Source organism: Pollachius pollachius (assembly GCF_949987615.1).
Source record: "Pollachius pollachius genome assembly, chromosome: 17".
NCBI lineage: Eukaryota > Metazoa > Chordata > Actinopteri > Gadiformes > Gadidae > Pollachius > Pollachius pollachius.
In genome coordinates this window covers 4,503,740-4,518,048 of record NC_136950.1, presented here as the reverse complement: position 1 = coordinate 4,518,048, position 14,309 = coordinate 4,503,740, and the positions used below count along the sequence as shown (strand labels likewise).

The following is a 14,309-nucleotide window of genomic DNA, read 5'->3' as shown; positions in this document are numbered from 1 at the left end:
CCTCCTCTTCCTCGGCCACTTGTCCGCAGGGCTCTGACCTCCTCCTGGGTGTCGTCTTACCCGTCTCTCTCCCACCGCGCTCGGCCTCTCTGGTTCTCCTCTTCCCCTCCACCTCCGCGCTGCCGCAGGGCTCACTGCTCCTCCTCTCCTTCCACCTCTCCGTCTCCCGCCATTTCTTCATCATCAGGTGGCTCAGGCGCTTCATGGCCGCCGCCGCCGCTGCTTCTTCTTGAGTTTCTCCAAATAAAACCAGTAACAAAGTAGGCTAGCTCTGGGCGCAAGCTGTGGTTACACCTCTTGTTGTGGCGTGAGATCCGATTAGTCTAGAGTTCACTGTGGTTCCAGTTGCCTGCTCTTTTTCTCCATTTTTTTTGGTCATTCAATACAACCTGATAATTGAACTAAGCCAACAAACAATACAGAGCGCTAGAATTGTGAGAAAATCCTCCTGAAATCCATGACAAGCCTTGTTATGTGTGCCCTGTTGCGTTTACCTAACCCCCCGCTGGCAGTCCGCTCGGTCTGAGTGCGGTACGCAACAGCGACCCCTGGCGGCCGTCCCTCGGCCTGTAACTGATATCCAAACGGGTCATTAACATTAACTACATTTAGCTTCCTCCTGTTGACCTCTGGCGAAGCAATCGTAAGTAATCTCTCTGGTTGAGATCACAACGCAATAGTAAAGAACTAAAATTAAAGTTATTACATTATTTTAGAGATACAAATTAATTAACAAAGTTAACCGTAGAATTACTCTAAAATAACAGAAAATAAGATTAAATAAATCCAACAGTTGTTGTTTTCCAAGTTACGTTTTGCTTCAAATGCAATAAAAATGCAACAGCCTCACATCTGTTCAACATAAATCTTTCTTCAAAAGACGCTGTACTCCAATTCTTTCTTGTAAGATAGAGATGTTCGTATTCCAGTCATAGTCGACAGTTCAGAGCAGACAGACAGTTCAGAGCAGACAGACAGGTGGTTAGACACACTGAAGTCGATGAGAAGACAATGAGCTCCGGAGTGCGTAGGGCATCTAAACTCACTTCTGTTTCTCCCTTTAGTGTTCTCGCTTCTCTCTCTCTCTCTCTCTCTCTCTCTCTCTCTCTCTCTCTCTCTCTCTCTCTCTCTCTCTCTCTCTCTCTCTCTCTCTCTCTCTCTCTCTGTGTCTGCCTTACTTTTGCTCAGCCCTGTTGAGTGTCACTATGCACCACCGTCATCTGTGTGTGTGTGTGTGTGTGTGCGCGCGTGCGTGCACATGTGTGTGTATGAGAGAGGGACACCACGCACAGCTGGCACTTTGCCCCCAAACTGAGTTCTCGGTCTTGTGAGCGTGTGTGTGTGTGTGTGCGTGTGCGGCTGTTTTGACAGAAGCGTTTAGGTTGTGCTCAGCTGATGCTGATGCAGTCTGTTGGTTAAAGGATTACAGATGATTTGTGCTGGCATTCAGATACGAAGCATCTGGCTGAGATTATGCACCTTTCCTACTGTCCCCCGGTCCATGGACAGCCAGACCGACTGATTAATGAACTGGCTGATGGACAGAGAGGTAGACAGATAGCAAGTAGACAGACAGACAGACAGACAGACAGACAGACAGACAGACAGGTAGGAGGACACCCACTTAGACAGACAGACAGACAGGTAGATAGACAGTCAGGCACGTAGTCAGACAGATAGATCGACATGCAAACAGTCAGACTGAAAGAGAAAGGTAGACTGGAAGAAAGGAAGAGAAGGAATTAGGTGGGAAACTGTTGCATGTGGTGCCAACACCAGCTTCTGGAAAACCCTTTGGGAGGGGCAACATGGAAGCCAGCTACTATCGTTTATGTGTGTGTGAGTGTATGTGTGTGTGTGTGCGTGTGTGTATGTGTGTGTGAGGGTGCGTGTGTGTGACATGGAGAGATAAGACAGTGTGGTGTGTTGCTATTGCAGTGTGTCCCATTGACTGTGTTACAAAAACTCCCCCTTGTGGAGAAGCATATAACTTCAGTTTCTTGAGGTCTTATTTGGCTGGAGAGGAGGTGGATGACTATCAGATGCAGTCTAATTAACTTTACATTCTTCAGTTAAACCATTATAGATTATTGATCATGGCAGATTATACCAATGGTGATCGTAGACCTCGAGTGAGATGGCTGCACTTCTACCATTTGTCTTTTCGTACTGAAAGTATTAAACAGACAAACAGCACTACGTCCACACACATGTCCACCCTTGTGTTCTAGTTAAACTAAAATCCACGCTCAGAATAGGTGTGGCCTAGATACACAGAGAGATAGACAGTGCCAGGAGAATGGAGATTGAGATGCAAGATGTACTCACTCACTGTAACATTATTAAACAATGCGCTAAAAAGTCCATCTGACTTTCAGCTTCTTGACCCCGAGCTCTGTCACTCACCCACACATCAGCATACACACACGCACACGCACACGCACACGCACACACACACACACCCTTACCGCGTGCTTTGTCCCTCCTGTTGCGGGAAAAGAGCTTGATGCTAACAGGGGAGGAGGCGGCAGCTGAGGAGGTGCTGTGCTGTTGGGGTTGCTGGTTCGAATCCCGGGAGGACTTGAAGATCCCTGAGAAACTCAGTCTGATAGAAGCAGTGAAGGAGGGTAGGGAAGAAACAGTGAAATGGTTGAGAAGACAAACAGAAGCCATTAAAATGGAGGGTTATAATAGCTATAGCTTGTATAGGGACTCTTTTTTATAAAGTTTGCATGTATAAATAATGGATAATAGATATCGTCTTGTACTGCTGTGATATATTTACCAGCACTTGAGCCAGTAACAGAACTTACCACGCAATGCTACATTCTCTGATGCACTTGACACACACACACACACATATATATATATATATATATATATATATATATATATATATATATATACACACCACATTCAATTATTGAGGGTATTTAATTGTATCTAGTATCTAACAGGCTGGGGAAAAAAAACGACTTGTCGGGGGCAGGAAGGAGGAGGTATAGCAGTATTGACGTGCATATATCCACAACCTTTATCTGCATCAAAAAGCTGGTCTATGCTATTATATCCAATAATATTCACCTTCTTGCTCTTAACCAAAACGTAATTAAAAAAGAATGACTTGAAACTTAAATTGAAAAGACACGTTGGAAATTAAGGAATAAGGAAATAAGGTTTTAAAGTAACTTAAAACTATTTTTAGGTAACATTATTATCACTCAACTTTGTCATAAAGAGTATCATTGAATGTGGTACTTGACTCACTACTAGCCAATGTAGAACAGGATAGGGCAATGTATCCGTCAGCCTGTCTGTCTGCCAGTCAATCTGTATCTCTAGCAGACAGCCTGTCTGTCTGCTAGACCGCCTGTCTGTCTACCAGTCAGTCCGTCTGTCTACCAGTCCGCCTGTCTGCAAGCCTGTCTGTGTGCGTGTCTACCTTCGTGGGGCCTTGCTGGGGGGGTTCTGCGGGCCCCGGCTGACCGGGTAAGGGAAGACGGTCTTCAGGGGGCCGGCGCCGGGCTTGTTGCTTTCGGAGGTCCGGGCGGGGGCCAACCGGGGGCTGGAGGGACGGGCCCCCAGAGAGGGGGCCCGCTGCCGGAAGCCCCGGGTGGGGCTGGCCGAGTGGATACAGGCCTCTCCTTCTGCCTGGAGAAACCACATCTGTTGACCTTTCAGTGAAAGCTGTTTATCTGTCGCTATGCAACAGTACTGAGTCCCCACATGTTCCTTGAACAACATGCCCTCACCGCCAATTGCTCCTTATCTATATATGAGTAAGTCACATTGAACCCGGTCCTGAATACTAAAGCAATCCATTACCTAGACAGACTCATCAGATATGATACCCTGTGCAAAGGTGCAGCCATTTTGCATGTCCATTACAGTTTTTCTTAGTCGCTTTGGTACATTTCTCGAAATAGCAAAATACCATAAATTACCTGCAAGAGCCAGTCTCTTGCTCAAATTCCTTAGTTTATCTCAGAAAAGTAAATATCTGTGTCAATGAACATGTCAGTGCCATCACAATGACAAATCCTTGTGTCATTGTGTACGGATAAGAAAGTCAAATTGCTTAGAAATGTTGTCAATATAACAGTGTACTCTGGAGGGATGTTCTGATGTAAACTATGGCTAAGGTTTTGAAGACAATTATTGTAAATTGTAAGTTACGCCTTAGTGTATGTGGGAGATTGATTGCAAGAGACTGGACAAGATTCACATTTACGCTTTGACTGTTTGTACTGTAATTTGTTGACAGACCATGTCTAGATTGCTAGAAATGTGAACATAGGAAAATCTCCTTAGGTTAAACTGTACATGCATTGCTGTAGGAATTACAGTGCAGTCTCTTACACCTCTGGACATTCCTGTCTGTTGGGCCACAAATTCTCATTCTCATGCAGCCTCACTCCTCTTCCTCTTCTTCTCTCTGGCTGTTGACCCCGTCCAATTCCTTGTCTTTCCATTGTCAGACAATGTAACATCGTGTTGTTCTCCAGCTATATAGATACTTACCAGTTCATGGTTCATGAGATGCACCTTTGAGCTATTTCAGTAAACCGGTTGATCATTGGTTGATATAACACTTCACACATTTCCCTTCTTTAGAGAAAGTCAAGATTGATGTGGTAGCATTTGACCAATTCAGGACAGATTTAGAAAAAGTCTAATGGAAATGTACAGAAATATGCTTGACATATTATGACAACTTGTTCAACCATTTTGCATGTAAAGACTTATGCAATGAATTAATGCCTAAATGTTGTGGGGGTGAGACTATTCAATAGAGACCCATTACAATACATTTTGATCAACATGACATAAGCAATTGACAATGTAGGAAAGAGCAGAGAATTGTACATAATCATTTGCATGAATGTACCAAAGCATTTGCAACTTGTTCAAAGAAATGAGAAACTGCTTTTTTGATGTGCACAAGTGACACAATGATGTGAAGATTGAACAGGTATTTTTTGAGAATTTCAATTCTGATCTGAGAAATGTACCAAAGCGACTGAGAAAAATTGTAAACATTTTTTTAGTTTTTTATTTCAACAACGTGGCTGTGAAAGTAGAAATGGTGAAGGCGTTTGAAAAGAGCAGAGTAACAACACTACTACCTCGCCTGCACCGCCCCTCCCTCCCTAGTGAGCGGGTCACGCCAGGGTGTTTATCAAACACACCCTATCTGATGCCTCAGTCGTCTGCTCTCCAGATAGCTGCCACTTACACATACTGTGTGTGTGTGTGTGTGTGTGTGTGTGTGTGTGTGTGACTACGAGCAGACTAGAGGTCTCAGCCTTCAATTAGTCTTTGTGGTGACAGTGGTTCTCAGATATGTCGATGAAGTGACACAAGATAGGTTGAGAAAAACGATCTGAGAGAACTATTACATTTTTATAATTCTATGAACCTTGATTATACAATTGTTCTCTGCTTTTTCTTACTAGGTCATGCAGGATTTGGTATTTTGAGTAGTTACTCCCATTTAGATGTATACGTATACATGTGTTTATTTACATGTGTATGTCGCTTTGGATGAAAACATCTGCTAAATGACTTAATGTATAAACTGTAAGTGTTAGTAATATAATCAGGTAATCCTTATAAAACGTGTCAACAGAGACAAAAAAGAGGACAGTAATAGAAAACCCTAACCTTCAAAGGAGAGGGAGAGAGGGAGAGAGAGAGGGAGAGAGAGAGAGAGAGAGAGGGGGAGAGGGAGAGAGAGGGGGAGAGAGGGAGAGGGAGAGGGGGAGAGGGAGAGAGAGAGAGAGAGAGAGAGAGGGAGAGGGGGAGAGAGAGAGGGAGAGAGGGAGAGAGAGGGGGAGAGGGGGAGAGGGAGATATTAAAGGGATGTGTTGTAGTTGTTCTTCCTGTTATGGGCAACTGATAAGAGTGTGTTGGTATTTTTGTATGCATGTATTTGTCCATTGTTTTGGGTACAATGTGTGTGATAAAGAGATTTCATTGTGTACACAAGTCAAACTATGAGTGTAAACAGGACACACAAAAAATCCAACATTAGACCTAAACAAAAAGGGTCATTAACAGCCTCTTTTATAACAATTTCAGCATACAAAAGTGTAAGACGTGAGTAGAAATTCAGCTGGCTGCACTTTACACACACACACACAAAATACAAATATTGTGTTGATGAGGTGGCAAATAATAATGATTGCGTCTACCTTGCGTAAACCATCTTTATCGGAATTGCCCGTCTCTCCTTCCTGGAAGGGCATGGTGAGAGAGCAGAGGTCCTGCAGAGAGAGAGAGAGAGTGAGAGAGAGATGTAGTAAGAGGCTTTTTTCTGTCAAGGTATAACAAAAATCTAAATGACAAAATGCTAGCAAACTGTGTATGTGCATGAGTACTTGTGGGTACATCCATGTATGTATGCCTGTGTGCATGCAATATGTGTATAAATGCATGTTTGTGTTTGTTTCTGTGTGCGTGTTTGTTTGCATGCATTGCATAGGCATGTGTATGTGTGTATGCAATTTGTGTGTGTGTGTGTGTGTGTGTGTGTGCGCACACACATGTGTATCATGTATGTTTAGTGTTTAATAGAATGAAGTCTAAGGTCAAGCAGAGGAACCCCAGCCTCACGTTAAACAGCAACCTGCCCTCAAAGAGTAGAAACATACAAGAGCAAATCCCCTTTTCTTTGGCGTTGTGTGATCCTTTTCCGTTTTTGTAATGGCCCATAATTATTTTAATATAAAGCATTATGATCTTCCTCTTCCATCTGTATAATGTATTGCTTACTTCCATCTCCTCACGTCTTAAAGATGACAGTCACAGCACAGGTATCTTTGATATGGGCCCCGCACAATAATTACACACTAACCATCAATCACCTCTAATGAATAGCTAGAAACAAGAACAACAACTAACCTAGACATTATTTACAATACTGACAGTTTTCTTGCAAACATAAATTATACTATATATATATATATATATATACGCTTTTCTAGAACTAACAAAGTATAGCTTAAAGTCAGCAATTAGGTGAATAAGTCAAACACTTACCAGCACTGATCATTTGGGTACTCAAAGTGGGCTAGTGTAGCATACACCCTAGGTCTACAGTGGCTACGCGAAGTTAACCCTCATCTCCTGATGCATGCTGGGGTATGTAGGGGTAAACACAGAGGTGGACTGTCGCAGATTATCTCTAAACATCTGCTGAATGGACAACATGACAAATCCAGCTCTCGCTAACCCTACGCTATGCACATCTTATTGACCGATAGGTGTGCCTTGTCTGTCCGTCCGTTTGTGTATTACTGTCCCTATCGATACGACCAGTGTTGGGAAAGTTCACTTTCTTCGTGAACTAGTTCAAAGTTCAGTTCACAAATTTTAAAATGAACTAGTTCAGTTAAACGTTCATAATTCAAAATTTTGAACTAAGTTCACAGTTCCAAAAAATGAACTAGTTCATAGTTCTTTTTTTCAATATGTTGCTGTGAGCTTTTCATTTTTTCCGGTATTTTGAACATTGAGCCCCCTTTGTGGTTTGCCTAGGATGATATAGAGTGGTTGAATCAAGTATCGTAGCGAAATACAGTTTCTATCGTGTTTTATTGCACATTTTAGCATTTTGTAAATCCCATTGATTTCTGTTTGAAGACTCATTGCTCGTTGGCGGAAACGGAAAAGGGGGGTGTTCACGTTTGATTGTAGTCTTTTCGCTCGGTTCTAGCCCTACTGATGAGACGGAGAACCGAGCGAAAAGACTACAACCAAACGTGAACAGCCCCCCTTTCCGTTTCCGGCCAACAGGGAATGATTCTAGGAGGTATTCTACTCCGCTGAGCTATGAGCCAGAGAGCTAACGTTATGGATTGTACATATTTATAATTCGAAATTCGTCTGAGCCTTTATACCACAAATACTCTAGGGTCTATAGCATATAACCGCTTTGTCTGATTACAGTTTAATTCATTTTCCACAATTTAACAGCTCTCGTTTTGAAGAATAATCACCGCGCCATTCGTTTCAATGGGAATCGCGCTGGTCTATACTTTCAAAATAAAGTGTACATATTTATAATATGAAATTCGTCCCAGCCTTTATATGACAGATACTATAGGGTCTATAGCATATAACCACCTTTTCTGATTACAGTTTAATGTAACAGTAAGCTGGCAACACCTCAACTGCAAATTAACCGCACGGAGATTACCATGGCAACCGGTCAAACAACACGGCGATCTGCGCGCGCATCCGCCGTGTTGATAGAGAAATAACCCCCCCATTGAACTAAATTAAACCGAGTGAGCGTGCCGTTCACTGACACCAGAATGAACGAGTGCACAGTAACGTTCATCAGGCAGTAATACAGTACGTTCAGTTCACGTTCGCCCAAAATACGAGTTCATGAACTTTCGTTCAGTGAACGCGTTCAGGCGCAACACTGGATACGACTACCTCCATAGTGTCTTTCTTTAGGACTGTGTGTATTCTGTTCAACTTTAGTCTAGTGTGTTTAGCCTGAATACATATAGAAGATAGGAATAAGTTAAACACCAATCACCAATCAATGCATGGAACGATTGGGCCGCTGCTAGCTATTGAGTCAGGATTCACCACGAGAGATAAATTAGGTTCACCTATGAACACAGTCATAGACATCGTTTAAACACACTGGAATGAAGTGCAATGCAATCCAAAAGGATTCATTTGATGTACAGAGAGTAGATATGATGCTCAGATATAATTTATTATACATCTGATTTGTCATATCATTTTATAAAGTTACTTTCCTTTCAAGCAACACTTCGAAAAACATGAATACCATTAACTCTGGTTGCCATGAGCAACCGACTGCTCCAATCTGGAGTGAGACCAGGACACACCAAGGCCGCCTACACTATAATATCACATACACATACAAACACAAACACACAAACATGCACGCGCTACGTGGACTAACAAACGTGCACACACACACACACACACACACACACACACACACACACACACACACACACACACACACACACACACACACCACTGTTGCCCAGCCTAAACAGTCTTAGTCACACAGTGTTATCTGTCAACTGTGATTTAGTATAACATGTCCTTGGCATGGGAAAGGTCTTCTGCTCTCCCTGATTTACAACTATGATGGGAGGTCATCTTTCTTCTGTTCTTTCTTTCCTTCTTTCGTTCGTTGTGTGTAGGAGTGAGTTTGGAGAAGGAGAAGTGTTTTAATATTCACCCTAATTCATCTTTTCATTCATCTCTCAATTCAATTAAATGCTATTACATTATTTGGCACAAATTATGAAACACTATTGCCAAAGCATATGAAAAATATAGCCTCTCCCTCTCTCTCTGTCTCTCTCTCTCTGTCTCTCTCTAATAGTAAATAACCTTTCTAATAACACACACACACACACAAAAACACACATATATCTCTTCCAAATTAAATAGTGTGCAGAGCATATGTACATAAGATCATATGTATTTACATAGTCCTACTGCTCTGTACATGTATTGCTACTGCGTACAGCAGCACACACTGCCCTTCCTCCGTCCTGTATACAGGTGCATCATGAACCAGCGATATGTATACCACTATTCTAACGAAAATAGAATAGTGGTAACAATTTCAAATGAAATTGTTAAATAGACACAGTAGAATTGGCATGTGTCTCGCAACACATCATTCTTAAGATAAACTAAACGTTGAAAATAAGTCATTTGCATATACATGCATATGCAGGCTGAAATCATTCCTATTTAGAGACAAGGAAAGTTTATTTTAAAAGAATATTGTTTGAGATACACACAGCGTAAATCCTCAAAGGTTCATGATGCACAGGGGGGCAAAAGTGAGGCTGTATGAATGAATGGGAAGAAGGTCTGATTATAACACAGACACAACACCACCTCATGAGCTGTCCTGGTTCAGAAATACTCAGAATGACACACACAGACACACACAGGGCCAAAATAGCACACAGTCACACAGTCAAAATTACAGACACTAACACACACGCGAGTCAAAATGTAACACAAACACAGACATACATATATGCAAACACTCAATGTTACACACACACACAGTCAAATTTGTACACACATGCACCAAGTGGCATACTTACACACACACAAACCTTTGGCCCTGTATGCCAGAGTTGCAGAGATCAATATTCCAGCAGCCTCTTTGCGACTCAGTATAATATTCTCTGCCTCTCGCATACTTTTCAATCAATCCATCTGTCCTTCTGTCTCTAACTTCGTCTGTCTCCACCCCGCTTTCCTCCCTCCTTCTATCTCACTTTTGCACTCTCTATCGCTCTCTCTGGTTCTCTCTCTCTCTCTCTCTGGTCTCTCTCTCTCTCTCTCTGGTTCTCTCTCTCTCTCTGGTTCTCTCTCTCTCTCTCTCTCTCTCTGGTTCTCTCTCTCTCTCTCTGGTTCTCTCTCTCTCTGGTTCTCTCTCTCTCTCTCTCTTTGGTTCTCTCTCTCTCTGGTTCTCTCTCTCTCTGGTTCTCTCTCTTGTTCTCTGGTTCTCTCTCTTGTTCTCTGGTTCTCTCTCTCTCTCTGGTTCTCTCTCTCTGGTTCTCTCTCTCTCTCTGGTTCTCTCTCTCTGGTTCTCTCTCTCTCTCTCTCTCTCTCTCTTTCACATCCTTTATGTCGCTGGCTATATCACATAAGATATACCTATTTTTCATACCTAGGTATTCTATTTCATACTTGCTAGTACTGGGTCATGTCTCATCAGGCCTCATTGAGCCCAACATGTCGAGATGAACAGAGAGCTTGGCCTTGATCTACTGTATAGACCCCCTCACCGCCTGGCTGGAGGTCTGCACACAGACTCCACGTGACCCCTGACCCCTGCTGAGCTCATTAGAATGGGCCTATCACTAAACATTTGACAGTGACCCACTTAACACACACAGACACACAGACACACAGACACACACACACACACACGCACACGTCTTTCACTGCTGTGTACTCCGAAACAGTGACACACTCTGACCCGTTTGCAAACTCAAAACTCTTCCATTGCTACAGCTTCACTGCTGCTACAAAGTATAAACCCCTAAAGTATTGCCCAGGACGCAAAAACATTGTCCCAATAAACAACTCTCCACATCCTTTATGTAACCAAGGGTCGAAGGTCAGAGTGGGTTTCTCATGGTTCAAAGGTGGATGTGGAGTCAATCGTTACTCACTGTCTCAATCTTCTTTAAACTCCTTCTTCTACGAATCCCAATTGTGTTAATAATATATTCATATCAATGTAGACTCACTATAGGGACACGATTTATGAAATTATTATTTTGCAGGTGTGATTGTGTGCATTTTTATCATGTCTAATACGGGGGGAACGCCACTAACCCGCTCTAGCCACCAACATCGGCGACCAACATGTTATACAGTCTAAACAACAAAACATTTTTGCTGTTATTTGCAAGAATGTAATTCTTGCAAATAATTTGATGCTCTTGCAAATCATTCAATGTTTAAACTGCTTAGGAACTATTCATTTACAAAGCCAAGTAAAACATGAATACATGTTGTTCTGGTTTTAAAGGGGACAGTTTAACGGGAACAGTGGAGACAGCTTGGTCTCTCTGTGTCTCTATGCCTGCATTCATACACTCACTCAGGTAAGTAACAGCTGGGGAAGGGCTAGCGTTATTAATAGGGATGCAAGGAAAAATGGGATTAATGTATGACTCATGACATCACAACTTCTAAAAACCGTTTTTGGTCTTAAGTTTGCCTTTGTTTGTTAACATAATTGCGACCAGTTGCTACTTATTTTTTAAATATCATCTAACTACCTTCTCTACTCTGATTTCATGCCATTACTTGCCACCGCACCTCACTTTGCACACAACGGACTGGAGTAGAGCCGGAAACATGTACTGCTAATAGCAGTTCATGCTATGCTAGTATATAGCACTGTTTGACAATTTGTTGTTAAACAATTTGTTGTTGATCATGAATCAATTTTGAATAAGGAATCGTTTTGAACCGAGAATCAACTAAGATTCTTGCATTTGGGTCTTTTTCAGTGCTTCAGTCACATTAGATGTTTACAAAATCATCAAATCCTTCCTACAAATCCTCCATAGGCTTCTTTGTACCGATTTAGAGATTATATTTCTGTTATTTTAAAGACAGAAGGTAACACAAGGACACAGAAGAAGACGATATAAATAGAGAAAGACCTTTTTCTCTTCCTGAAACGTGGGACCAGATGCAGTGATATGGGGGTGAGCATGTGTGACGGTAAAACCTCTCCCACAGCACCCTCAGGTCCTTCCCATTCCCACATCTACCCATCTGATGACGCAGCAACACACACACACACACACACACACACACACACACACACACACACACACACACACACACACACACACACACACACACACACACACACACACACACACACCCCCAGAGGTCCTTCCCGTTCCCACATCCACCCATCTGATGACGCAGCAACTCACACACACACACACACACACACACACACACACACAGCTGAAGGTCGAGTCATGGGATATGCTCCACCTTGTGTTCTTTGATGGATAATAAACAAAATAAATACTCAAATTAAATCTTTCTGATCAGCAACCATGTGTCACCTGATACCAACACCATCAACATCCACCAGTCCTCTCTTCTTCCTCACCCTTTTTCTTCTGATTATTATCACTTGAGCAAGAGAATATTTTACAAGTTGAATCATAATCCATTTAATCTCCTTTCATTATTAAGAGACACAATTACAAATAGTGACTAATTGTAAAATGGCCAATACATCCCTGAGGCCTACATCACTCTAGCATCTAGTATTACTCTAGTAGTCTGTGAGTGGTGTCACAAGTGCATGAGTAGAACCACTAAATCGTCGTAGCCCTAGTAGCAGGCAGCAAAGATGCTAGCAATCACAGTGAAAGTAAAAGTGATACTAGAGGCAGACCTGGCAAAGCACTTTTTAACATGTAGCAGAAATGTGGGTAAGGAAGGCTATTAGATCAGCAGCCATAGTAAATGGCTCTCACAGTAAGAGAATCCAGTCTTTCGTTCTGCTCTGTAACCGAGGGCATATCCTCCATACTTTAAATTCACAACTGCACAGTCTCTCTTAAAGTCCTCCATTTAACTGCTCCAGGAGGACACACAGCCTGTTAGAGGCGCTGTGCTTGTTTTACAGTAAGCTGACCCCTGGAGGGCTGTTTATCTTTGATGTCCGAGGACTATTGACTGACAGGTCATCGCTTCTGCTGTTATTATGTTATTGTAAAAACGCAACAAAGACTGTGCTACTGTCTGACTGTTGGATATGCTAGCTGCTATGTCAATGGCTAATCCCCCCTCCCCCCACATACAACCAGATACACACACACACACACACACACACACACACACACACACACACACACATACACACACACACAATGATATGCATTGCACACGTATATATACAATATACAAACCAGAAAGACAAACCAACATACCAGCGCACAAAAGTATCCAAGTGTAAGTCTGTAATTATGTATAAGATGGAGCAGCTCAAATATAAATAGTACATTACAATTGTATACAAATACAAACAATACAATTTGACCGTATGGAATGGTTTGCTCATGGACATGTGGATGGTGTTAAGGAATGTTCTATTAGAGCCCATCTACAGGTAGAGGCCAGCAGGGAAGACCACACAAGGACCCTGCTCAGCGCCCACACAGCTCTATCAGAAGCGCGGAGCGGTGACTCTGGTGTGGCGCCCCCCAACGGACAGGGGGGGGGGGGGGGGGGAGGGCACACTTCAGATACACATTTCTTAAAGTATTCTTTACATGTTCTTACATATTTATTTTGCACGTGGTTGAAAACATTTCAGTAATGTGATAGTCACGGGGCATTCCACACTAAAACAATATTTGACATTTTTACTTGAGGGTGATGGAGAGAGAAAGATACGAGAGGGGGAGGGAGTAAGAGAGAGAGAGAGATAGAGAAAGGAAAAATAAACAGATTAATAAATAGATAGATCGAGGCCTACCGGCATGTTGAGCCGCATCGACCTCTTCTTTTTGCACAGCCTCTTCTTGCCGTCTCTCTTCTTGCACGGCTCGGCCCCCGTGCTCCCCATCCCGGAGACACAACAATCCCAAAGTGATCACGGTTGAATTAAACGATTAGGCACGCGCCCACACGTCCAAGCCGTTATCCCGCAGAGAGCCGCATTAAATACCGGTGACGTCAGCTAGAACACTTATTAATCTGACGGTGGAGGTTCAGGATGCTCACCTCAG

General features: G+C 42.7%; 1 protein-coding gene across 1 annotated transcript in view; it reads right to left on the bottom strand.

The window, feature by feature from the left end:
- LOC307088633 (5'-AMP-activated protein kinase subunit gamma-2-like) overlaps positions 1-14,161 on the bottom strand; it is a gene marked incomplete at its 3' end in the record, with an annotated part of 41,980 nt that extends 27,819 nt beyond the window's left edge. Inside the window, exons 1-4 of the mRNA XM_079754584.1 lie at positions 14,057-14,161; positions 6,195-6,266; positions 3,443-3,651; positions 2,469-2,605 (exon numbers count right to left, since the gene is read on the bottom strand). Coding sequence (XP_079610710.1) covers positions 2,469-2,605; positions 3,443-3,651; positions 6,195-6,266; positions 14,057-14,146 — 508 coding nt within the window. The 5' untranslated portion in view covers positions 14,147-14,161. The remainder of the gene's footprint in view (positions 1-2,468; positions 2,606-3,442; positions 3,652-6,194; positions 6,267-14,056) is intronic.
- Between the last annotated feature and the right edge of the window lie 148 nt (positions 14,162-14,309).